Source organism: Ursus maritimus, unplaced genomic scaffold (assembly GCF_017311325.1).
Source record: "Ursus maritimus isolate PB19 unplaced genomic scaffold, ASM1731132v1 scaffold_22, whole genome shotgun sequence".
Lineage (NCBI taxonomy): Eukaryota > Metazoa > Chordata > Mammalia > Carnivora > Ursidae > Ursus > Ursus maritimus.
In genome coordinates, this window is record NW_024424675.1 from 29,715,402 (window position 1) to 29,740,231 (window position 24,830).

General features: G+C 46.9%; 3 protein-coding genes and 1 long non-coding RNA gene across 9 annotated transcripts in view; 2 read left to right on the forward strand and 2 right to left on the reverse strand.

Annotated features, from left to right (window-relative positions):
- Window positions 1-10,925, forward strand: part of TOP1 (DNA topoisomerase I) — an 87,716-nt gene extending 76,791 nt beyond the window's left edge. For both annotated transcript variants that reach the window (XM_040638311.1, XM_040638313.1), the window contains 8 exons: window positions 1,026-1,169; window positions 2,048-2,233; window positions 3,307-3,375; window positions 3,953-4,067; window positions 5,014-5,141; window positions 8,121-8,215; window positions 8,441-8,590; window positions 9,634-10,925. In XM_040638311.1, coding sequence (XP_040494245.1) covers window positions 1,026-1,169; window positions 2,048-2,233; window positions 3,307-3,375; window positions 3,953-4,067; window positions 5,014-5,141; window positions 8,121-8,215; window positions 8,441-8,590; window positions 9,634-9,736 — 990 coding nt within the window. In that variant the 3' untranslated portion in view covers window positions 9,737-10,925. The remainder of the gene's footprint in view (window positions 1-1,025; window positions 1,170-2,047; window positions 2,234-3,306; window positions 3,376-3,952; window positions 4,068-5,013; window positions 5,142-8,120; window positions 8,216-8,440; window positions 8,591-9,633) is intronic.
- On the reverse strand, window positions 10,745-18,105 carry LOC103669755. Of its 4 annotated transcripts, XR_005836943.1 has the most exons (3): window positions 16,696-18,105; window positions 12,307-15,057; window positions 10,745-12,168 (listed from the first exon to the last, which is right to left on the reverse strand). It is a non-coding gene; the product is annotated as an uncharacterized LOC103669755 (long non-coding RNA). The 4 variants fall into 4 exon arrangements; XR_005836942.1 differs by having other exon boundaries at window positions 10,745-12,544; XR_005836941.1 differs by having other exon boundaries at window positions 10,745-14,121.
- A 2,323-nt stretch (window positions 18,106-20,428) lies between these two features.
- Window positions 20,429-21,334, reverse strand: LOC121104650 (collagen alpha-1(I) chain-like). The gene has a single exon (XM_040638676.1). The coding sequence runs from the start codon at window positions 21,332-21,334 to the stop codon at window positions 20,429-20,431; it is 906 nt and encodes a 301-aa protein (XP_040494610.1).
- Window positions 21,318-24,830, forward strand: part of PLCG1 (phospholipase C gamma 1) — a 35,966-nt gene continuing 32,453 nt past the window's right edge. For both annotated transcript variants that reach the window (XM_040638314.1, XM_040638315.1), the window contains exon 1: window positions 21,318-21,549. In XM_040638314.1, the coding sequence (XP_040494248.1) occupies window positions 21,333-21,549 (217 nt within the window). In that variant the 5' untranslated portion in view covers window positions 21,318-21,332. The remainder of the gene's footprint in view (window positions 21,550-24,830) is intronic.

Consider the following 24,830-nt stretch of genomic DNA (forward strand, 5'->3'; position numbering starts at 1 on the left):
GAAGGCTAGTTACCTTGACCACAGTTCTTATGCTTCAAGGACCACATGTCCCGTGTCAGGTGGGAACTAGGCACATGTGGGTAGAAATCACTACCCCTTTCTCTTGTTGTGGTTGGGGGAATTAAGAGCTGAGATTCTTGGGTTCTTAAATTCCATCCCTCTATTCATGTCATATACTCTTGTTTTAGGCCTTAGAATACTCCCTGCCCCTTTTGGGATTTCATGAATTTTTTTTTTTCCTTTCTTACCTTTCGCACTTAACATTAGTATCAGTCCTTGCTTGTGAATCTGTTTCCATTCAACATGGTAGGAGAAATAATCTTCTGTCACTGTTGATTAGATTCAGTCATTTCATACCATTTTAAAAATACTTCATTGGCATTAGAATCAGTTTTTAAACCTTGTAGCAAAAACTCTAATGTTAAAAAAAAAAAAAAAAGTCTTCCCAGTAACTGTTTCCCTCAATCTAATCAAGAATACTTTTAAATGCAGAAGTTAGAAAATGGTGAATAATTACCACTGTTCCTGGAAGTCTTTGTGTTTCTTAGTAATTATGTGTTGTCATCTTTGGTTCTGCTTTCCCTGACAGTCCATCAAACTGAATGGTTGTCTTGGATTTAATGAAATTCAGTCCTAGCAGAAAACTGCTATTGGGTCACAGACTCCACAGCAGAGTAGTGATGCTGATATGGGAATGGGGATGTTTATAGCCTTTGTATTGACAGAAGTCACTTTTTCGATGTGCCATGTGGGCTTTTCCCAAGAATATAAACATTTTACAGAATGAAAGCCAGAAGCTTTCTTAGCGATTAGACAGGAGCCATTTGGGCTTGACAGTGAAAGGGGACAGCATGAGTTCTCATCAGGTTAGATGCTCTAAAATTTCTCTTCAGTACTCTTCTTTTTCTGCCTTGCTTCAGCTCAGGTTCCTTCTTTTTGGTTCAGAGCTCTGAACTTAGATATTCAAAGTCTATTTTTCCTCTGCTGTCCCTAAGCAATCCACATTTGGGGTTGGGTCTTTGCAGGGTGAGAAAGACTGGCAGAAATATGAGACCGCTCGGCGACTGAAGAAGTGCGTGGACAAGATCCGGAACCAGTATCGAGAAGACTGGAAGTCCAAAGAAATGAAAGTCCGGCAGAGAGCTGTAGCTCTGTACTTCATCGACAAGGTGAGCATCTTCCTGTCACATTGCCTGATATGTTCAGCTTATCAAAGATGTTGGGATTGTTTACTCCTCCAGGCCTTGTGTTAGAACTGGAGAAGCACCAGTCTCTGGTCCAGTAAGGAAGGTGGAGGCATTCGGAGTCTGCTGCTGTCCGAATCTGAATCTGCCAGAAATACTATGATGTTTTCAAACTCTTTTTGACTATAAGCCACCAAAAAAAATTTATTTTACATCGTGACCCAATAGACATAAATATATTTGTATTTATGTGTAACTGAAATAAAAGTTGCACAAAACAATGTTTAGCCTTTCTTTGAGTGATAAATTCTGACATTTTAAATTCTGTTTCTTGTTTTTTTTTAAAGGATGATTTATAACCCTTAAAATTGGTTAAACAATCCATTAATGTATCACAACTACAGTTTGAAGGACAATGTTCTAGAGGAGATCAGTTTGTCAGTACCTTTTTGAAGATTTTGGGTTTTTTCCCAGTTTTGCTCTGCTTAGCACAAATTCTGAATTGTCTCAAAAATTGAGCAAAATTAAGAGACTATTGAGTTTGATTACCCAGAATGGGAATACTCCTTCGATTTTTTGCTTTATTTAAAAAAAAAAAAAAAATTCTGCCTTTCCTCCATCCCCATTTGAGAGAACAGAGGAGGGAGAAGCTTGGTTTTCTGAGAAAGGATAATATCACTATGATTCTCCATACTTCATTTTATAGAGGAAGAAGCAACGGTGTAGAGTCCAGAATTCCCAAGCCTTGCAGACTGATGCTCTGTCTCCAGAGAGAGTTGGGAGACTTCTGGTTCGGGTTTCCTAGATCCTATGAGATTTAAGTTATTTCATTTGCTGTCATTTTTCCATCTCTCCCTGGACAGCTTGCTCTGAGAGCAGGCAATGAGAAGGAGGAAGGAGAAACAGCGGACACTGTGGGTTGCTGCTCACTTCGTGTGGAGCATATCAATCTGCACCCAGAGTTGGATGGTCAGGAATACGTGGTAGAGTTTGACTTCCTTGGGAAGGACTCAATCAGATACTATAACAAAGTCCCTGTTGAGAAACGAGTAAGTTACTGTGGCCTTTGCTCTCTGACCTTTTTTTTTTTCTTTCTTTCATTCATTCAACATTTATTGAGTGCTCTTTGTATGCTCTTCACTTTGCTGGACACTAGGAAAATGATTTGAAAGAGAGGGGAGAGGTGTTGTTGGATGTCCCATGACATCTCCCTTTAGTCCCTCTCCCTCACCCACCACCGCATGCTACACCTTCCTGGAGATGGGGGTGCCATGTCCTATAGTAATATTCAACAGAACATGCTGTAGAGAGTTGGCCCTCATGGCAAATTTCAGCATAAGATTTAACTCACCTTATTGTAATGATTCAACCACGTTTCAGTACCCCATGGTCATGTTGCACATTGTCATTTTCATAGCTTTGCTTCAACCTCTCCCCAACTCTTGACTGAGAACAGTAGCCCTTTCGTCCCCAGATCTCTGAGCCCATGGCCAAAGAGGGCACTGCAGCTCCATGTTTCCCCCCGAGTATTGGGCTTGAACCAGAGACCTACAGGGTGCCAGGCCTCCATAATCCAGCCCTTTAACAGTCTGATGTTTAATCAGTCATTAGGTTTTGCTAGCTGTGGCAGTGGTCCATACTAAACAAGGCTAAAGAGACATGACAACTAAATGAAATACCTCACCTTAGATTGGGTTCCATCCTGGGGAGGTAGAGGACATCATTAGGTCAGCTGACCAAATTGGAATATGAACAGTAGATTATAAAGTATATATGCATGTAAATTTATGAAGCTGCTAAGTACTGTATGTATGTAAGGGAGTATCTATATAGAAATTCTTAGGAAATACATGAGATATTTAGGGGTAAAGGGCTATATATAATACAAGTAACCATAAATGGTTCAGGACGAATAGCTACGTGTAAACACACACGTATGTAGAGGGAAGTGAGGCAGACATGTACTGTGCAAAGTGAATGATGTGTAAAATATTAATGATTGGTGAACCTGGTAAAGGATGTGGGTGTGCCTTGGGCTTTTTTATTTTCAAGTTTTTGTAAACTTGCAATTATTTCCAAAGTAAAGACTTTTTAAATAATAGGTTCTACTTATTTCTTTTAGGTTTTTAAGAACTTACAGCTATTTATGGAGAACAAACAGCCTGAGGATGATCTTTTTGATAGACTCAATGTGAGTGGACAGAGTGCACTGGGTTGAAGGAGGGGCCCAGCCAGAGCCTCCTCACAAGCTCCTAAAGGAGAGGTTTGCCTGGGGGTGACTTGGACTCTCCCTTCAGTCTGTCCTGTGGCATCCTATATACACTCTTCCTCCCGTAGGCACACAGTGAATCCATGACCAAAGCCCTGAGACAGGGGGACAAACCCTGCCTTTTATTCTCTTGTGGCTCTTGCAGAGTCTTCTCTTGGCTGGATGCCCAGCCATTGCCGCTGGAGACTGAAGGCCTCTCCCTGATATCTTATCAGGGAAAATCTTAATAGGGAAGGACAATATTGCTTTATTGGCCTGCTTAAGATTAAAGTACTTCATATAGGGAGGTATCATGCAAGCCTATGTTTTGGAATTCTTTTCTCTCTCTCTCTCTCTCTCTCTCTCTCTCTTTTTTTTTGTGACTTCCCACTGGCAGGGCCGTAAACTTGGCAAAATTGAGATTACACTGGCATAAATGTCCTAGAGCTCGCCAGAAGGGTCAGAGTGGTATGGCTTTTGCCTAAATCCCAGTATCCTCTCTGTGCTTTGTCTCCTCCAGACTGGTATTCTAAATAAGCATCTTCAAGATCTCATGGAGGGCTTGACAGCCAAGGTATTCCGTACCTACAATGCCTCCATCACGCTACAGCAACAGTTAAAAGAACTCACAGCCCGTAAGTACTGCTTGGCCAGACGGGCCTGCACCCTTCCTGGTATGTCCATTGCCCTTGCTCAGTTAAATCCTAGATCTATTCTGCTTTTTCCCCTTAACTTTATGACTGGAAACTTTTCCTTCCATACCTCTAATAGAGAGCCGAGGCTTAGTTGTATAAACATAAAGTCAATGCAGTTTCCCTCTTCCTACCCCAACTTCAAAATTAATCTTCATGGAATGCCGCTTACATTTGATGTTTTATATGTGTGTTATTTGAAAACTCACAGGTGAAGACATAGTGCTATGATGTTTGGTTAAATTGGAGAGAATAAGGTTGTCATGGTTATTTTTTAAAAATAGGAGCACATCCTTCCCCTGAGGTTTCTGTCACTTTTCCTTCTTAAGATAGTATGTAATATTCTCCTAAAAACTAGGTGCAGAAGGTACAACCAAGATCCACAGGTTTTTTTCCTAGAGCCCAGTCATTGGTAAATTCCCCCTGTCCTCTGTAAGTATGTCAAATGGCCTTAGAATATGAGCTGGAAAATCCAAAGAGGATATTTTGAGAGTCAGTATTTTAGGGTGGGATAAAAGATGCCATGTGACATAAGTAAAATATTCCTCATGCTTTTAAGTTTTCTTTGTAAAACAGATAAACTGCCTTGTGGTTTTAAAATGTAAAACTTGTGATCCTTTTGTCTTACCCTCCTCTACAGACCTTTTCTGTCCCAATTCCACATTTTCTTCAGGTTACATTGGGTGGCTAGGTGGGGGAGGCAGCCTTTGAGACAAACAGAAGATGACTCTTGACTCTCAGGTTTTGACCTTGTGTCTTGGGAGAACTGGATCATCAGAGTGAGATGAGGGCCAGCAAAGTCATGAGGGAGAAGCGTCGGGGAAGCATGTTGTGTATTCTTCTCATGTATACATACTGACTCTTTTACCCTCCTGTTCTTTCTTCACAGCGGATGAGAACATCCCAGCAAAGATCCTATCTTACAACCGTGCCAACCGAGCTGTTGCAATTCTTTGTAACCATCAGAGGGCACCGCCCAAAACTTTTGAGAAGTCCATGATGAACTTGCAGTCTAAGGTACTGCAGGTCTGGATGGAGGGGTAGCAAAATTCAGGGAACCCCATCTGCTGTGGACAGATAATCTGCAAACTGGAGGCCTTCTGGGCTGGGATATGAGGAGGCCAGTTCTAGGTCTGTTCTGGAAGACAGTCCATGCTAAAGAGAAACAAATGGAAATATTCTAGGAGTTATCCCCATCAAGATACTGAGTATCAGTACCCATTGTTTAGGAAGTCTCCATTCTGTGAACAGAAGTCGTGCACTGGCCACTTCCTGTTTTGAAAAACTAAGTTTGATGTACCCTCTTTGAAATATTGCCAATTATTGTCCTTATTATAAATGAGGATAATGGATATAGAGAGAGTCTTTACAATTCCTTGCCATAGCCCAGAAATACAACTATTTCCAAATTAGATTGTTTCAAGTCGAAAAGATGATGAAACAGTGATCTTTAATTGCCCCCTTATCCTGGCACAACTATTTTTATTTCTACACATTCCACATGAATCATATTTTTATGTAGCTCATCATCAAATGTCTGTTGAATACTGGCTTTGTGCCAGAGTTGCTGCCCTAGAGGGAGAGACTGACATGCAAACAAGTAGATGCTGTTCCTCCTCCATGTGCCCTCCTCCCTATGACTCTGCCTGGTACTGCACTTGTTGTAAGCCACAAGGCACTAAACATTTGGGTGGTTGGTATTTCTGTGTTAGCAATAGCTACACAACTAACCTATTCCAGTGCACTAACTCGCAATAGAATTTGCAGTATTTCACTCTAGAGCAGACACCCAGGGTCACAAAGGACCAATTATTTTGGAATATACTTACCAAATACATTTTAAAAAGTCTGTGATGTGCTTCCTTATTAAGTAAGATCTTAAGGTGGGTCTGATAATGACTGTAAATTTCAGGCATAGTAATGAATACGTGAATGATACTTCAAGGTTTCTGCCATAATTACAGTGATACGGAAATATCTCTACATATATTGGTGGTGAAATCTTAGGTACTACTGGTGTTACTGTGGTTTGTTGCCCACACTCATAATTGAAGAAGAAATGGTGAATTTCAAATAGAGGTTAGTGAACTTACAGATGTAATTCTTTCTATCCACATTCACAGAATTCTGTACTAGGACAAATGGAGTTAAAAATGGCTACTATACAGTGAGGCTACATACACATTTCCAGGTCCACCATGTTTTCCTTCTATTGAAATTTCTTTAAGAGAAATACCCTGTAGTAGTACATCTGGGTCAAAAAATATCCACAAGCTGCAGTTCATGCTACAGGAGCCATCTGGTTTTCCTGAAGGGATGCATATGTGCACAGTAAATGAATATACACCCCTAGACCTCTCCGATCCTTAGACCATATGGTTGGCAGGCAAAGAACCCTGTAGGCCACCCTTCCTAGCAGCTCCCATTTGCTGCAACTCTATTAAATGGTCATCTGGTATCATTTATTCTCCCCATGTTATTATTCCAAGCCAGAAATAAAAAGCATGAATATTCAGGTGCTGTTTACCCAATTCAGACTACCCCTCCCTGGAGCATGAGGAGTTATTTTGTTGATCTTACTCTGGAACCACTGTTTGGGCAGCCCAGGCTGCCTGCCAGACGAGCCCTCCAAGCCCAGGAACCCTCTCCTGTGTGCCCACAAAGCAAACACACGCCCCTGTTTGCCAAGTGAATCAATGGAGTCTTTGATGCTTTGAGAGAATTTGAAACAGCCTGCCAATTTAGCATCCACAGAAATGGTTAAAAGATTGTGGTTTGTTACATTTCTAGCCTGAGAAGAATCTGGCTAGTGGTGTCTGTGATGCTTTTGTATATAGAATCCATTTCTTCAGCTTGACTTTGGACAACATAGATGTTGGAAGTAAGCCATTTATAGTAAAATGCATTTAATGATTCTCTCACAATGGTGGCCTCTGTTTCTAGTCTTGGGCTGTCTGTGTATACCTAACAGACAATTCTAGGCTGAGAGTAACAGCCCAATGTGTGTTGAATCAGGCAAGTATTTATTTACTCTGCAGAGGTTCCCTTGACCTCGCAGGTTAGCAAGGCAATAGCACGTCTGAGGTTCTGCCCCCAGCAGCATGAGCTTGACTGTTTCGGGCTCTGGTTTCATGGTGTTGCCTGCTGCTGTGCTTAAGCAGGAACTAAGAACTTGGATTTTCCAGAGGTATTTCAAGGGTTCTATAAGCAAGAAAGGCTGGAGTTGCCCTTGTTTTCTTCCTTTATAGAAAGTGCTCCATAGCTAAAAATGTTTTCAGACCTCTGTTTCTGAGTGATAACTACTTCAGTTTCCTTGCCATCTCAGCTCTCTCTTCTTTTAAAAACAGAATGCTAAAGCCAAGGCATGCCATGTATAGGTTTGAACAGATTGGCTGAGCTGTTTGCTTCCTGAGTATTTCAGTTGCCATTTTAAGTCCCTTAGGTATTCTCTTCAGTGCATCCTTTTTTCTTGAGAAGCTGGCGGCTCCTTCCCAGAGTACTGGCAGAAGCTGAGGAATGAGCTACGTTCAGTAGCTGTAAGGATCCTGTCTCAGCTTCATAAAGAGTTCTCTCGTGTAGTATTCTTAGAATGAAGGCTACACCCTGGCACAGGATCCATTCGACAAACAGCTTTCATTTGTAGCCCTCCTCCCAGGTGTCCTATGACTGAAAGATTAGCACGTTCCCAGTCCTGACAGGTTCTTTAGCCTGAGCTTCTGGATTGAGGGGGTCCTGGGTCACTGCCTATAGAAGGATCACTTATTTCTTGAGGGGTCAGTGAAAAACATAAATGGCCAAATAGCAGTCAAATTCAGCAGTCACTGGACATCTGCCCTGTGCCTTCAAGAAGCCACCGCTGGGGGTTTTTACTTGGCACGCCACTCTGCCTGCCTAGTGGACACAACTTCTGGTTTCATCTCTGGTGGGGCCTGCCTTTTTTTCTCTCTGGGCTGTCTGGGCTGATTTTCTTAAACCTTACTGTTTTTCCTCACCTAGATTGATGCCAAGAAGGAACAGTTAGCAGATGCCCGGAGAGACCTGAAAAGTGCTAAGGCTGATGCCAAGGTCCTGAAGGATGCAAAGACCAAGAAGTATGTACCTGGTGTTGTGCAAAGCTGGGGCTTGGTTGACAGAAAAGTGGGGACAGTATCAGAGGCCTTGGGGCCCCAGCCTGTCTAGGATTTCTGAGTGGTGTCTTTTGGAAATCTCTGTATTTAGGGCTTTCCTGCTTTTGCTGCCCCTGCATGGCAGGGTGGGGTTGCAGTGTTCTTGTCCAGAGGTTAGGCCTGGTTCTTGAATGACTTCCATTCTTCCAGGGTGGTAGAGTCAAAGAAGAAGGCTGTGCAGAGACTGGAGGAGCAGTTAATGAAACTCGAAGTGCAGGCCACAGACCGAGAAGAGAATAAACAAATTGCTTTGGGAACCTCCAAACTCAATTATCTGGACCCGAGGATCACAGTGGCTTGGTAAGCACTGAGCCCTTCTTGAGTCCCAGCTGCTGGCTTGAAAAGGGTGGTGGAGTGGGGGAGGGGGGAGGAAGGGGGTTCAAGAGCATTGTGGGCCTTCGCATGCCATTCCTGCACTTCACACTTTAAATCCTTTGGGAAACCCTTGCCTTTCTACTATGCATACTACAGATGCACTAGAACATCCTGAATGACCCTAAATGGTCAGTAATGTTATACTGCCTTGGAATGTATGTCTGTTTTTAAAAGGCATTTGCAGCCCCTACCTCTATGGAACTTTAGGACAAGAATGGGAATTCTTAGCCCTTATTAAAGGAAAGCTATAAAAGAGCCCATCTGTCTACACTTGAACAAAACTTTTCAGTAAAATTTTTTTAAAAGTGAAGGAGGAAAGGAACAAGCAGAAAAAAAACAAAAATGAGAATATAGATCTCAGCAACCTACAGAGTTAGAGGAAGCTTATAACAAAGGCTGATAAATTCTCTATTTGTGTCCCCTCTTGCCTCACAGTCCTAGAATGACATCCAAGATAAGTGGCTTTTACTTTTTTGAAGATGCTTATTGAGTTCTAGGTGTAGGTGGAAGAATCCATCTCAGTGGCACCTGCTCCTCTGGGTCAGGGGTTCCACCCGACTCTTGCACCCTTTTTACTCTCTTTGCCCTGTTGGGTGCTAGAGGTTGGGTTAGCTTGAGGGGCAGTATGCTCAGTGGTTAAGAGCATGGACTCAAGCCAGACAGCTTGGGTTCAGTTTTAGCTCCATGGCTCTAGCTGCATGAGAATGTAAGCAAACTGCTCAGCTCCTTCTCTTGGTTTTTTCACGTGTACCTTTTTCATTAGTGCATCTGTAGGAGCATCTACTTTGTTAGAGGTCATTCTCATGATTTAAATGAGCACGTGATGCTCTTAGAATATGTCCAGCATACTCTTAAAATTCATTCTCACCAGATGGACATGAAGTGGGAGGCACATTCAAGCCCTCTACCCTGGGTCTGGGCTGTTGCTACCTGAGACACTAATCCTCCTCTTTCTCCTTTGTGTGCAGGTGCAAGAAGTGGGGGGTCCCAATTGAGAAAATTTACAACAAAACCCAGCGGGAGAAGTTTGCCTGGGCTATCGACATGGCTGATGAGGACTACGAGTTCTAGCCAGTCTTGAGGGGCAGGGTTCTGTGAAAAGGAACAGTGTGGTTTGGGGAAGATGGATAAACTGTGAGCCTTGCTTACCCTCACACCTGAGGGAGAGAGGCGGCAAGTCTTAACAAACCAACATCTTTGAGAAAAGATAAACCTGGAGATATTATAAGGGAGAGCTGAGCCAGTTGTCCTATGGACAACTTATTTAAAAATATTTCAGATATCAAAATTCTAGCTGTATGATTTGTTTTGAATTTTGTTTTTATTTTCAAGAGAGCAAGTGGATGGGAATTTGTCAGAGTTCTGCCAGGCAAATTCACTGTTTCACTGAAGCATTTGGATTCTCTTAGCTACTGTATACGAAGTCCGATTATATTGGTGCGTTTTTACAGTTAGGGTTTTGCAATAACTTCTATATTTTAATAGAAATGAATTCCTAAACTCCCTCCCCTTTCCCCCATTTCAGGAATTTAAAATTAAGTAGAACAAAAACCCAGCGCACCTGTTAGTGAGAGTTGTCACTATCTATTGTCATGGGAATCAATTTTCATTAAACTTGAAGCAGTCGTGACATCGGCAGTGTTTTGGTTCAGACACCTATTCACAGAAAAGCATGATGGGAAAATATTTCCTGACTTGAGTGTTCCTTTTTAAATGTGAATTTTTATTTCTTTTTAATTATTTTAAAATATTTAAACCTTTTTCTTGATCTTAAAGATCGTGTAGATTGGGGTTGGGGAGGGATGAGGGGTTGAGTGAGTCTAAAGATAATGAAATAATCAGTGACTGAAACCATTTTCCCATCATCCTTTGTTCTGAGCATTCTCTGTACCCTTCAGGTATCCATCTTTTTCATTTTAAACCCAGTCTTTCACTTGAAAGATTTTATTGTGTAAAAAGTTCCACAAGTCAATAATTTAGAGGAAAATGAGTATTTGGTCCAAAAAAGGAAAAATAATCAAGAATTTAGGGCTTTTATTTTTTCTTTTGTAATTGTGTAAAAAATGGGAAAAAAAAACATAAAAAGCAGAATTTTAATGTGAAGACATTTTTTGCTATAATCATTAGTTTTAGAGGCATTGTTAGTTTAGCGTGTGTGCAGAATCCATTTCCCACATCTTTCCTCAAGTATCTTCTATTTTTATCATGAATTCCCTTTTAATCAACTGTAGGTTATTTAAAATAAATTCCTACAACTTAACGGAAACCTAGTGTCTGCTTTTCTGTTACCCCCAGGGTCCCAGGCCTGACCGGGGCTACAGGGCTGGGACTCTGTGTGGGATGTGGTCTCACTGTTCAGCTCAGCAAGGGTGGCTCCCTCCCCAGGAGCTGGGGCTGGGCTGGGCCTGGAAGGGGCTGCATCTGTCCTGCTGTGGATGTGGGTCAGAGGGGAGCCAAAGTCCACATCCTCTAATAAAAGCAGGCCCAGGAAGTGAGGGAGGATATAGAAAATCTATAAGAACAGGTGGGGTACAATTCTGTGGAGCCTAGGGTAGGTAATGTTTATTGAGCAAGATGGAACGCATGTATTTGGGAGGCAGATTCTCCACTTCCATGTGTGCTGGCCAGAAGCAGCAGGGAGCTGGTTTGGGTTTGCTTGTGTGGCTAAGCTTACAGTCAGGAAGGCAGGAATTCAGGGAACTAAGCCAATTTCTAATCCAGTACTCACTGGATCCCAGAAGCCCAAATGTAGACTCCCTGTGTTGACTGGTTAATTGAAAAAGAGAGTGGTCTAAGACCACTCCCCAGGGCTCCTGTACCCATGTTGGTAGGGTCCATTCAAAAATGGTGAGTGGGTGAAGGGTGAGTTATCCTGGCCAAACGGAGCAGGAAGGCCAGTGGTCAGAATTGGTCACTTAGTCCTAGGCCCTCTGACTTGCTAGCATGCACAGGTATGTTCTGGGAGGAGAGCCATCTCCTTGATGGTCTCTTAACTCCCTGGGGCTGGGGGCTGGGCTGGTGCTGGCCCACTGAAGAGAACCCTGGAAGGTCCTTCTTGGCAGCCTGCATTTCATTGGCCAGTGAGGGAGGGAGCATTCATGCCAGGGAATAAAGGAGGTTATGTAGCCATCAGTGCTTTGGAGCAAATTACAGCCAAGTTTTGTAAATTCTGTGGTGTTGAGGTAGCTAAACCATTGAACATAAAGAATGGCAACACAGAGGCTCTTGAAATGATACACTTCATGGCTGGGGGGTGGGTGATGAGAATTTGGACCTGAGGTTTGGGACCTGAGCAGGACTGTCCACAACCAGGGGACAACCCTTGGTCCAGAACTAGAAATTAGGGACAGGAGGCCTTGGAGGCATAAGATTTTACTGATGAGGAGAAACTCATGCCTACCTTTCCCAGCAGGGATCTTCCTACAAATCCTCTGAGGGCAGGGGCACGGCAACTAGATCCTGGTCAAGAATGATTGTGAAGGGCACTCTTGGTGGTGGCAGACCTGGGAGAGCAGAGGATGGGAAGCTGACCTGGCCAGTGGGGATGAGGAAAGAGGTTGGACAGGTAGGTGACGGCCAGATGGGACAGGCCCTGAAAAATGCTTGAGCACGGAGCTGGGAGAAACCCACCCCTCGCTTACTCCTCCAGTAGGTTGGTTCCCTCTTCACACTTCCAGCCTTGTCCAGAAGCAGAAGCCTGATATGTAGAGTCTGAAAAACTCCTAAGGGGCTCTTCTGTGATGTTCAAGTCCAGCTGTGGGCAAATCAGGATGGCTTCCATGTGCCAGGTATCTGGGGGCTTGCTTGGCTCCTCTTTCCCTTACCCCCTGCATCTGCTCAGCAGCTCCCGTCCATTCTCTTGTCAAATCCACCTTAGGCCTATGTCACATTTAAAAAATGAAAAAAAAAAGTCTCACAACTCCCAGCTGTTCCCAGCCACTACCCCTCCGTCTCCCATTTTACATAGAAGTGCCTGGAGTGAGTCATCCGCCCTTCCGGGTCATGCCTCCACCCACTGCAACCAGCTTCTATCCCACCTTGACCCCGAATCCCCCCTCCATTCTGACCACAGTCACCAAAGAAGTGTGACCAAACCAATAAATGGGCTCTGCATTGTGTATCTTTAAGTTCTTTTTGGCACTAGACACTTAACCACTCTTCCATTTAATAGCTCTATTGAAAACACTTGACCTATCATAAAATCCACCCATTCCAAGTGTATTTTTAGTAACTACTGAGGGCTATGGCCATCACCATAAATCCGTTTTAGTATATCATCCTCCCCAGTAAGATCCCTTGTGCCCACTTCAAGTTAATCCCCACTCCCACCTCCAGCCTCCACTAATCTACTTTCTCTATAAACTTATGTTCTCTGGTGGACATCACACACAAATGGAGTGGTACAACATGTGAGTACTCCCCTCTCCAAGCACGTCTCTCTAGTTTCCATGATGGCACCCTCTCCTGGGTTTACTCCTGTCTCTCTCAGGCTGCTGTGTCTTGGTCATTTCCCCTCTCAGGTCCTGGCTGCTGTGGCTCTCTCCTCTGCACAGAAGAATTGGGCCTAGTGGATTTCATTTGCACAGAGGGCGACGGCTCCCAGACCTCCACCTCCAGACTAGACCCCTTTCCTGAGCTCCAGACCCATGCTGGAGCTGCAGGGGAGGTCCCCAAGCTACTCAATCTCAAATCTCTGGAACTGAGCTCAGGACCAACTACTCTGCAGCCACTGGGCTATTTCACATCTCAGGGAAAGGCACCACCATTCACTCTGCCCCTTGCTCCTTTCTTTCTCTTACCTCCACATCCAGTAAATTACCAACTCTGAAATCACCTCCTAAATGCCGTATACACCAAATATAGGTATTTCTCCCACAAAAATCTTCATAAAATTTTTTTTACTCAAAAAAGAGTTTACTTACATTTCAGTCTTTACAAAATCCCTCATATAACGGGATGCTCTCTCACCTTGTTTTGAACCAAAAAGCACTTTTTGGAAAAAAGACATTACCCTGAAATGACCTCAGTCAAGCTAGTTTTGGACGATTATAAGTAGTCCCCTGACAAAATCAGTAAACGAAGCAAAGAAATTTACCACAGACTTAGTAATTATTTCTCACAATCCCAAGTATTACATATAAACAAGCCTCTTAAAGGACACTTTAATAGCAAGACAGCATTGTTTTTTTTTAGGCTTGGTAATGGTATGAAGATCTATCTATCTATCTATACACATACACACTTAAAATTTGTGTCAAAATAATATGGAAGGGGTTAGTGAGTGGGTGGAGTTTGACATGAAACAAGAGTGCCCATCAATTCATAATTGAAGCTGGCTGATGGGTACAAGGAAGTTCACTGTACTCTCTTGTCTACACTTACATACATTTGAAATTTTCCATAAAATTTTTAATGCAATACAGTAAGTAGTTATTATGCAGATCATTAATATATACCTATGGGAGAAATGAAAAGAAAGCTGTTTTAATGTCACAAAAGATAATTATGCTTAGATTAAAATTTCTAGTAATAGCATCACATACTGACTCGAAAAGTATTTTCAACAACACGAATGAGTCTCAAAAACATACTGAACATAGACCACGGTTACATACTCCTTGATTCCATTTATGTGAAATTCTAGAATAGGCAAAAACTACTCTGGAGTGATGGAAAGTACGTTAGTGATTGCTGGACGGGAGGGCAGGGGAGACTGACTACAAAAGGGGCACTGAGAAACCAGGGTGATGGAAATGTTCTGTACCTTGATTGGGTAGAGGTTACATGAGGGCATACATTCGTCAAAGCTCACCATTTTTTTTTTTTAATATGTAAGTTATTCCTCAGTCAAGCCGATTTTTCAAAAGTACTCAAACAATTTAGAAAGCAGTGAAGGTGATGTGCCTTCAGAAATTATATTAGATGACTCAAAGTAGCTCACCTGGTGACAACTACATAGAAATCAAATATTCATAGAGAGTTCGAACATAAGTTTATTACCGCAAATGTGAGAGCGGGGAAAAATAAATATTCATAAATTAATATACTGTTTTAAATAATATGTGATTTAGTATATGTTTACATAACTAAATAAACTGTTATATTGGCCATCTGAATCATGCGTCTCTAAAAATGTTTCTATTTTAGTTGTAAAGAAGCCGCAGAACATCTGGAACGTCCTTATTGCAAAAACAAATGATCACCTTATACTGGGAGTTGCCATATCTTCAGGCATATACATGATCTCTCACTTAACCTCTACCATCACATCTCTTCTCAGTGCTCCATGGGCCCTTCTTGCACTGAATTGTCATCTGTTGACAAATGTCTGTTGGCATTTCTCTACCCGCAAGTGAAGTGAGAACTTGGTCTGATTCATCTCCACTGTCTTACTACCGTAGAGGAGCATCAGGAGAGTTTGTTAGAAGAACAGAAGAGAAAGCAGAAAAACAGCAGGTCAGCCTGGGTCCGGGCCAGTGGCTAGCAAGGGCTTGCCCCCTCTCTTACTAAAGTGAAGCAATTACAGGATCCCTGCCACCTCCCTGAACAAGGTACATCTGGGGCCCACTCTTAAGAGCCCATCAGCAAAGGGGAAGTAGAGTCTGCAGAGAGAGCAGAGTTCTTGCAGTGGCTGGGGCAGGCCTGGTTTTGCCTTGAGTGACAGAAAACATGAGGCTCTGGAGGGGCTGAGAGTCCATCCCAGGTCCGGAGGGAAGCAGGAAAACAGGACCTCAAAAGCGTGTTGAACATTCCCGGGGCGCCTGGGTGGCTCAGTCATTCAAGCGTCTGACTTCAGCTTCAGGCCATGGGATCAAGCCCCACGTTGGGCTCTCCACTATCGGGGAGTCTGCCCCTCCCCATGCTCGTTCTTTCTCTCTCTTTCAAATAAATAAAATCTTAAAAAAAAAAAAAAGCAGCAGCAGCAGCATGAGATCCAACAACTAAGTTGGAGCCATAGATAGATATTGGGGCCAGATGTTAAGAGCCTGAACTGCAGGTTGTGGGGTGGAGCTCAAGGTGCATTGAGGTGAGTATTAAGTACCAGCTGTGTACGGAGGTACAGGTTAGCCTGCTCAAACTCAGATGAGCTGGTCAGTCACCTAACATTAAGAAACTACCAAACAAAAATTTTAAAGAATAGTTTTAAAGAAAAAAAGATAAAGTTTTATGTGAGTAAACAAGACTATAAGTCTATAACTCTGCCTTTCAGTTGTGGAAGGGGCTTCATTGAACTGTACTTTTATATTATCCCTTCTATATTCATGCAGGGTCATTACGGGGAACAAATGAAAACTGCATATCTGTTGGGAACGTTCTCCTCTATCTCAATCAAATAAGTGTCCATATGAGAAACTTCTTTTATAATTTAACCCCAAGACAATTTTTCTCCCCCAGGGAATCAGTTAACAGAATAAGAAGTTTTTGCTTTGGCTACCAGGAAGTTCAGCCACATTTGATTCTCAGTAACAGCAGTCGTGTTAACCCATACTAACTACATTATATTCCTCCTTCTTATAGTAGCCTATTCCAATTCTACAGTGCAATATTTTTGTCCTTTGTTTTAAATACTCTAAACCTTTTTAAAGGACTGGAAAGGAATACATATGAGGCGGGCACAGCAATGAGCCACTGAGATTCTCCTTCAAGGAAGCCCCTGTTGCCCCAACTTCTGGGAGACCTGTCAGCCCTCAGAGATCGCCTCAGTTCCAGAAAGCCACGTGACTGAGGCTGTGCTCTTCCCAGGGCTGATTGAAGTGGGATTACGCAGGCCCAGCCATTTCAAGCCAACACCAGACAACAGCGCTCCCTGGCAGTTGGCTGAGGCTGTCGCCAGGACTGCATCACAGTTTAACTTCTCCCTCGGCCCTCTCCTGTTTCCTTCTCTCTCTTCCACAGTGTTGATCCCAACAGCCCTCCCTATCAAGCATTCTACACACTACCCTCTGCCACAGAGTCTGCTTCCCAAAGAACCTAATCTGTGACATTTAACCAAATACAGATGGCCCCTGATTTATGATAGTTTGACTCACGATTTTTCAGCTCAACGATGATGCAAAAGTGATATGCGTTCAGTAGAAACTGTACTTTGGATTTTGATCTTTTCCTGGTTAGCCATATGCAGTGCGATCCTCTCTTGTGATGCTGGGCAGCGACCATGACTCCCAATCAGCTATGTAATTAAGAAGGTAAATAACCCATACACTTACAACCACTCTGCACCCGTACAACCATTCTGTTTTTCACTACAGTATTCAGTAAATTACATGAGACATTCGACACTTTATTATAGAACAGGCTTTGTGTTAGGTGATTTTGCCCAACTGTAGGCTAATGTTAGTATTCTGAGTACATTTAAGGTAGGCTAGGCTAAGCTATGATGTTCAGTAGGTCAGGCACAGTAAATGCATTTTCGACTTACTGTATTTTCAACTTATGATGGGTTTATTGGGATGTAACCCCATCATAAAGCAAGGAAGATCTATAACTAAAAATAGAAAACACGTCAGGTAGGGGTATTACGGAAAGGGGTGAGAATACACAACAAAATAGTTCATACCTACACGGGAGGCAACATTAGCATTGACTCTGGAGCCAGGCTGCCTGAGTTTGAATCCCATCTCTCAGCTGTGTGTCCACGTCTTTTAATCTATCTGTGCCTCAGTTTTTCCATCTGTAGATTGGAAATAATAAGAATACTTATCTCATAGTGCTGTAATAAGTAAATGAGCAATGTGGGTAAAGCAGTTATATAGGACTTACTATATGCCAAGTGCTGTTCTAAGTGTTCGGTAAATAAACACCTATGAAGTCAGGGCCAGAGGGGCATCTGAGCTGGGACCCTTACCCAGAATCCAGACACACCTGGTATGGTGTGGGCTGCGGCATGTTGAAGCACGAGTGCTGACAGAAATAGACCCAAGCAGGGCTAGCCTGGGTGATGTCAGGGCGTGTGTCTTGTGTGGGTTCTGGGCTGCTCCCTCCAAGCCAGCGCAGCTGCACGCTTTGCCAGTAACACCCACGTACCCATATATATGCTGAGCTGGGGGAAGCCCAAACCAGCCACACCCTCTGCATGCCCTGCTTTTCCTGAATCTCTTTTGGTGGAGGGAGGCACCTGAGGCCTGAGATGTGAGCTCAGAAGTCCCAGGAGGAAATGGGGCCTTTTTTCTGATTAAGGGCCTGGCAGCAGACTGAAAATATGAGCTCCTGTTGACAGAGATTTCTGGAACCCCTGGGGGCCTGGCCCTGGAGGCAAAAGCAAAAGCAAGGAAGCATGGTCTGTGTGCTAGGAAGCTCTCAGAAAATGGAGAAACAGAGATTTTAAAAGTGTATCACAGCCTGCAGGCTGCCCAAGTCAGCACAAGAAGCTCAACGAGGACTGTAGCACTTAGGAGGCGGTGCCCAGGACAAATGGACAAGATCAGATAAGCAGGGAGAGGCCCCACTCAGTCCCCACCTGTCTTCCTGGCTTCATACCTGCCGTGCCCCCCTTCGATTAGTAAACTTTAGCCTTCTTAGCCCTACACTCATTAAGCTCTTTCTGGCCTGAGGGCCTTTGTACATGTTGTTACCTCTGACTGGAAAGTACTTTCCTCCAACCCACCTCTAATAATTCACCTGGCCAGCTACTCACATCCTGTAGACCGCTGCTGAGTCCTAGAGAGGCCTTCCTCTTCTACTAAGAGAGAGTGAAAGTAAGTGTCCCTCATGTTTTATCTCGTAGCCCTCTGTGCTCTTCCTTCCTACCTGCCATCCTGTCCCTACATCACACTGTTTATCTGTTTAATGTCTGAATTCCTGGAGGGTTGGTGCTGGATTTCTCTTTCTCTACGAACCCAGGGTACTAAGGCCCAGCACAGGGCAGCTCAGGGGCAGCACCACTTTAAGCCCAAGGCAGCCCAAGCCATACTCTATGAGCACTCACGTTCTGTGAAAGTTCCCTGTGCCCAGGGCCAGCCATGCTCAGGGCCTCCCCTCACCTGTACTGACTAGCCAGCTAGCCTCTGTGCCCACTGACTGCTGACCACCAGGACCTACTTAAGGCTCTCTTATAAAGCAAAAAAATGCATGGACTCATGACAGACCTGAGTTCAAATTCCCACTTGTTACTTATGTGGTCTTGGGGCAAGTTGTAGAACTTCTCTGAATCTCAGGTTCCTTTCCTCATCAGTAAATGGGGACAATGATCCCCAATTAGAAGGTAATTATGAGGGGGGCACCTGGGTGGCTCAGTCGTTAGGCGTCTGCCTTCAGCTCAGGGCGTGATCCCAGCATTCTGGGATCGAGCCCCGCATCAGGCTCCTGCCCTGGGAGCCTGCTTCTTCCTCTCTCCCACTCCCCCAGCTCATGTTCCCTCTCTCACTGGCTGTCTCTTTCTGTCAAATAAAATAAATAAATTAATTAATTAATTAAGTAAGTAAGTAAGTAATTATGAGGATCAGGTGTGACCACACCTGTAAGCCTTGTAGCGCTAGGGCAGGCACTGGGTCAACTCTAGTGCCCTCCCTCCCACTTTAAAGGGTGGGCACTAGGTGGCAGTCCATCTCAATCAGTCCACCTCCCCCAGGTGGCTGAAGCCTACAAAATTTCTCAGCTTCATGCTGGATTCTCAGCTTCCTAGGGGCCACACTTGAGGGAATCTAAACACAAACCCACACAAGTTACCACTGCAGCAAGACAAAGTCAGAGGCAGCCCCAGACAGTAGTCACCACCCAGCTGGGTAGGTTGTCTGAGCACACACTCATATACTCACAAATTCCAGAAACTTGGATCTTTCTCTGGCATCAGCTGTGTGCTCTGCTGGGCCTCTGGCCTCTGAAGTTGCCTTGCTTTGCTTGACTCGACATCTGTCAGACCGGCTCCACTGTGACCACAGGTGTCTTCCGTTTGTGACCGGGGCAGCTACGCTGCAGGGGCAAGTCTACGGAATGGCTTCAGGAAGACAGAGTGAATTATTCAAGTAACCACTAAAAGGCCTTGTGGCTGGAGCATGGAGAGTGAAGGGGAGGTAGTACAGACAAACTGGGAGAGAGAAAAAGGGGCCTGACTATACAGGACCAGTTGGGATCGGAGGGAGTATGGATGTTAAGTGCAATAGGAAGTCATGATGGGTTTGAGGCCAGAGGTAGGGGATTGCGATTTAATTTCTTTTCAAAGATTAAAGCATGAAGAATAGATGCAGTCAAGATCAGGAAGAGTAAATAGTCTGGATGAGAAAAGATGGACGTCAGGCTTGTGGGTGAAGTGGAGATAGTCAACGGTAGAGCAAACAGGCCTTGCTAGATTTGCTGGGTGGTTGAGGCCGACAGAGGAATCAAGGCTACCTCCAACGGTTTTGGCCCAAGCACCTTAGAAGACTTAGTGCCGTGTTCCGAGAAAGTGGACACTGTGGGAAGAGCAGTTTGAGGAGGGAGGTGAGACGCTCGTGGTAAGTGGGGGCGTGGAACCGACAGTGGGATGAAGGGGAGATACAGATTTGGCGCTACGGATGCCTGGGTCTGGGGGTGAAGCCACGCGAAAGGTCGGGTCGCCTTAGGAACTAGCTCAGGACCCAGCCCAGAGGAAGAGAAGCTTCTGGGACCGACCGAAAGGCAGCGGCCTGTGAGGCAGGAGGAAAACACAGGGAGTTAGGCCACGAAAACCAAAGCTCCGGAGAGCATTTGCAAGAGGGGCGTGTGGAGGCGGAGCGTGAGATGGGGCGGGCAGTGGCTGATGAGAAGCCACAGAGATGGAGGCCACCGGGGGCCACACGTCTAAAGGCCCTACAGGGGACGCTTAGGCCTGGGGGCTTCTCCGAATGACGGGTCCGTAGAAGGCCACACTGGCCGCAGGGGATGGACGGACAGGGGTCGGGCCGTCGCAGGAGCGGCCTGAGGGCCAGCCCTGCGCAGCCGAAAGGGAGGGGCGGGACAGGCCTGCTGTCCATCAGAGCCCGCCGGCCAATCCGCAGGCTGCTCCGCCCCCGCCCCTCCCCGGAGAAGGCGCTCAGAGGACCCGCCTCCGCCACCGCCGCCGCCGCTGCCGCCGCCGCGGGTGTGAGGCGGCCGGGCCTGGCCTGGCTGGCTTCCTCCGCCGGGCAGCCCGCCCAGGTAACCGGGTTTGGCCGGCGGGCCTGGGGGCGCTCTGCACCCTCGCCTCTTCTCCCGGCCGCCGCGCGGGGAGCCGGGTTGAGGAAAGGGCTGCGGCTGGGCCTGTGCGGGACAGTGGGCTGGGCGGCCGCCTGTGCGTGTGCGACTGACTGACGGGCCGGCGCGGGGCTGCCGCGCGTGACGGGGTCGGTCGGGGCAGCGTGAGGAAGCTCTGCGGGACGGAGAAACGGGCTGGTTGACCGCGAGCGGCGCGCGCGCTCCTGCCGCCAATCGGCCCCGCGCCCCCGCCCGGGGCCTGTCCGGGGGTCGCGGGGCGCAGGCGCGGCGGGCGGCGGGCGGGGGTCCTCTCCACCGGCGCGCGGGCGCCTTTGTTCCCGGCGCGCGGGCCGGGGCGGGGCCTGCAGAGCCGCCCCGCCCCCCGCTCAGGCCCCGCCCCGTCTCCGCCCGCAGGACCCGCCGCCGGGCCCGCTCGCCGGCCGCCTCAGCCGCCGCCGCTCTGCGCCTCGCCAAGCCGAGGCCTGCGCGCCAGCCGTCGCCGCCGCCGTTCCCCTCCAGCTTCCACCCCAGTGCAGAAGCCATGGCGGGCGCCGCGTCCCCCTGCGCCAATGGCTGCGCGCCCGGCGCGCCCTCGGACGCCGAGGTGCTGCACCTCTGCCGCAGCCTCGAGGTGGGCACCGTCATGACTTTGTTCTACTCCAAGAAGTCGCAGCGGCCGGAGCGGAAGACCTTCCAGGTCAAGCTGGAGACGCGGCAGATCACGTGGAGCCGTGGCGCCGACAAGATCGAGGGGGCCAGTAAGTGCGCCCCCTCCCCGGGGCCCGCTGCGCGCGGGGGCCGCGGGAGTCCGCGGTCGGCTCCCGCGCGCCCCGGCCGCTGCTGGAGTGACTTGGGTAAACTTTCGGGCCCTCCCCCACAGCCTCCGGGCCCGCCCCCGCTTCGGCCCCGGTGGTCACCGGGGGCGGGGGGCATCCGGGTCCTCAGTCACCTGACAGGACACCCCCTCCCCCGGCCCAGGGGGGAGTGTTCCAGGCGCTTTGCCCAGAGGCCTAAAACTCATAGCCGGTTGGAGACCGGCGGCACAAATATCGGGTTCCCCCTGCCCCGGGTGTGGTGTTGACCCAGGCGAGGGAAGCCCAGGCTGCGTCAGCCCACCCAGCCCCAGAATCCGGAGCCAGACCAGACGGTCACCACCCACCACCTTTTATACCAAGAGTACTCCTGGTGAAACTTTCTGGGCCCCCGGGTTGGGCTCCATTTGCAAAGGAATCTTTGGGTTCCCTGAGTAGAACTTAGATGTTGGGGTAGGGTTGGTTTTGGATCAGAGCCAGACCTACTCCTCTCTCGGGGAGAGGGTGGAAGGTGGTCCTGTTTGGTTTGGAAAAGCCAGAGAGAAGGCAGTGGTTTTTTCCCGCTGTCGCTTTTGTCTTGAAGCTGAATTTTAGAGGTCTGCGTGGGTGGGCAGACATTCAGAGCCAAGACAGGGACTCTTGGTAAAGGGGTCAGGCTCCCCTTGCCCTTGGAAGCACATTCTCAAGAGGTTGGCCCAGAAAGGCCAGCCTCAGTGCCTTGGAGTCAGGTACTTTGTTCAAGAGTGTGCAGCCGATTTGGGGTCTAGCCCTTTGTGTCCTGCACCCTGTGTCCAATGGCTGCAGGGAGCCGGGAGTAGCTACTTTTGGTTTCCTGCCTCTTTGCCTTTTCAGGCTTGAGCTTGGTTGCTTTGGGACAGGTCTCAGTTGGGAGGAGGGAGTTGGGGGATTTTGAAAAACCCAGATCTTTCAGTGTTATGACACTTAGTTCATGCCTGTGCTGTGGCCAGATGGGCACCCAGCTCTGCCCTCCATACCCCCCACCTTCAAGTGTGAGAGGTAGTGTGTCTGCAACCCTAGCTTGTGGGTTGCTTCCTGTAAGGACTCCCCTAGAGACTGGTGTTAGAGCCAGAGCCAGAAGCAGGTCCATGTGGAGGAGGGGGGTCAGGAAGTGACACCCCCAAGGGAGGGTCCTACAGACCTCCTTGGGTATGGTATGTATATGTGTAGATGGGCGAGGAGATTGGGAGGAAGGAAAGTCTTGTGGTGAGGCAGCCATCCTTGACTACAAACTCCAGATCTGATACAGCTGCTGAACTTAGAAATGGCAGCTGCCTTTCTCTGTGCCTCCATCAGCCCTGTCAGCTATGGAGAAAATTTTAGCGATTTGAGAGGCTGGATTCCAAAGTTGTGGAAGGACAGACATTGCAGGGACCCAGATAGTCCTGGGGACATCACCCAGGCATCAAGACTCCAGGCACAGCCCCTTCCTTGCTTTTATGGTGCTCCCTGTGCTCTGCTCAGTTGGTGGCACTGGCCGGCGGTGGAACGATGGAGATTTCCTGGGTAACTAACAGGCTGCACTTCAAACCATGCATGTGATCAGCAGGCGGTAAGTGCAGCACTGTGGTTGAAGGCAAGGCTGGATTCGAAGCCCATATATTAGTTGTGGGCCAGTTACTCATCTAGCCAGTTATTTTCTCTGAGCTTAGTTTCCTTATCTGTAAAACAGGAGTGGTAATGTATACATTATATATGGTTGCTCTGGAGATTAAATGAGAATTATCCTAAAACCTGTAGCACAGTGCCTGATACATTGTAAACATTTAATAAATGTAAGCTGTTTTTAATAACAATAGAAATAATAGACTATGACTGCCCTCCATCCTGGACTGTGAATGTTGAGGGAGGTGGAGTATGGCTGTAGGAGAGCCTGAGGGTATAGAAAGGGAGGAGGATGGGAACCAAGTTCACATTTCACTTAGATCACTACCCGGAAAAAGGGAGGAAATGGTTTTGTTTTGCTTCAACCCATCTCCTCACCGACCTACCTATCATATATAGAACAGTACCTGACAAAGTAGAATTTGTGGAGTAAATCTGTGGAGATTTGCACACCTGACTCCCGGGTGTAACTATCTTGTTTGTAAGTTGGGGCCTGAACAGGAGGGAGGGGTGTGGAGAGAGAAGAGTCTAGTCCATAGTGTCTCAGGTCTTCAGGGGATGGTGACAGGAATGCAGAGGACCCGATGGCCCCAGCTAGAGAAGTACATATTCAGTGATCTCGTCAGCTGGGGGTGTAGGCAAAGATATAGGAGCCTTGGCCCTTTGATTTTGGAGGTCCAGATTAAAAGGCTGAGTGAAAATGCTAGTAGATGCTTGTGTAGGGTTCACACCTTATTGATGGGTGCTGATCCCTGCAGCTCCCCTCTACAGGCTCTGAGGAAGCTTGGGCTGCCAGCTGTGTCCCCTGCCGTCTGGCCTTTTCCTGCTGACTCTGTCAGGGTTCTCCGTAGTGCTTGTAGCCTGGCCAAGGAGAGAGGCACTTCTGCCCCCAGGGTGTCTGTGGACCTGAAGGAGGGGTGCCGTGGTTCAATGAAAATGCACAGCACTCGTGGGACAGGCTTCGTTCTGACCTGACTCTGTGCCTTCTCACTTTGCCCCTTGTGAAATGGGGCTGACACGTGCTGATTTCTAGGGTAGTAGTTGGGCTCAAAAGAGGGGTGGGGAAGTGCTTTGGTACTAGTTGTCATGGTGATGTGACAGGAACCAGGTTGATGTTTGGCTTTTTATGTTGCAGATACTGACATGAATACAAAGCAATTACAGACTTCCTGCTGAGTGCTACAGAGACTTTTCATCATATTTTCTTGGCTGTTTTCTTGGCTAATCTTCACAAGGGTCCTGAGTGGGGGGGCTGTGTCTGGAGTCCCACCCCATTTTACAGATGAGGAAATGGAAAATACAGGGAGTGAATTGTGCCATGGGGTGATAGTGCTAGTATGTGACAGTCTCCGCTGGACCCAGCTCTGCAATCATTGGCTGGCCATCCCAAGAGGACTCTCAGCCCCAGGGTTGTGCTGCCGGTGCACCTGCCTCAGGCCCCTTACCCAGTTGCTCCTCTAAGGAGAAATTTTTGTGCCTAGACCTGCATTATAGACCCTCCGCTCCTCTAGGTTCTGGCTCCACACTCTTCCTTCTGATGCTTTTCTGGGGTGAGCACGTTCAGTCAAGGGTCATTGTAGGCAGCACGGCCTGGGTGGAAGCTC

Excerpts from the sequence above, each read along its gene's own strand:
- LOC121104650 (XM_040638676.1), bottom strand. The coding sequence starts at position 21,334 with ATGGCTTCTGCACTGGGGTGGAAGCTGGAGGGGAACGGCGGCGGCGAC.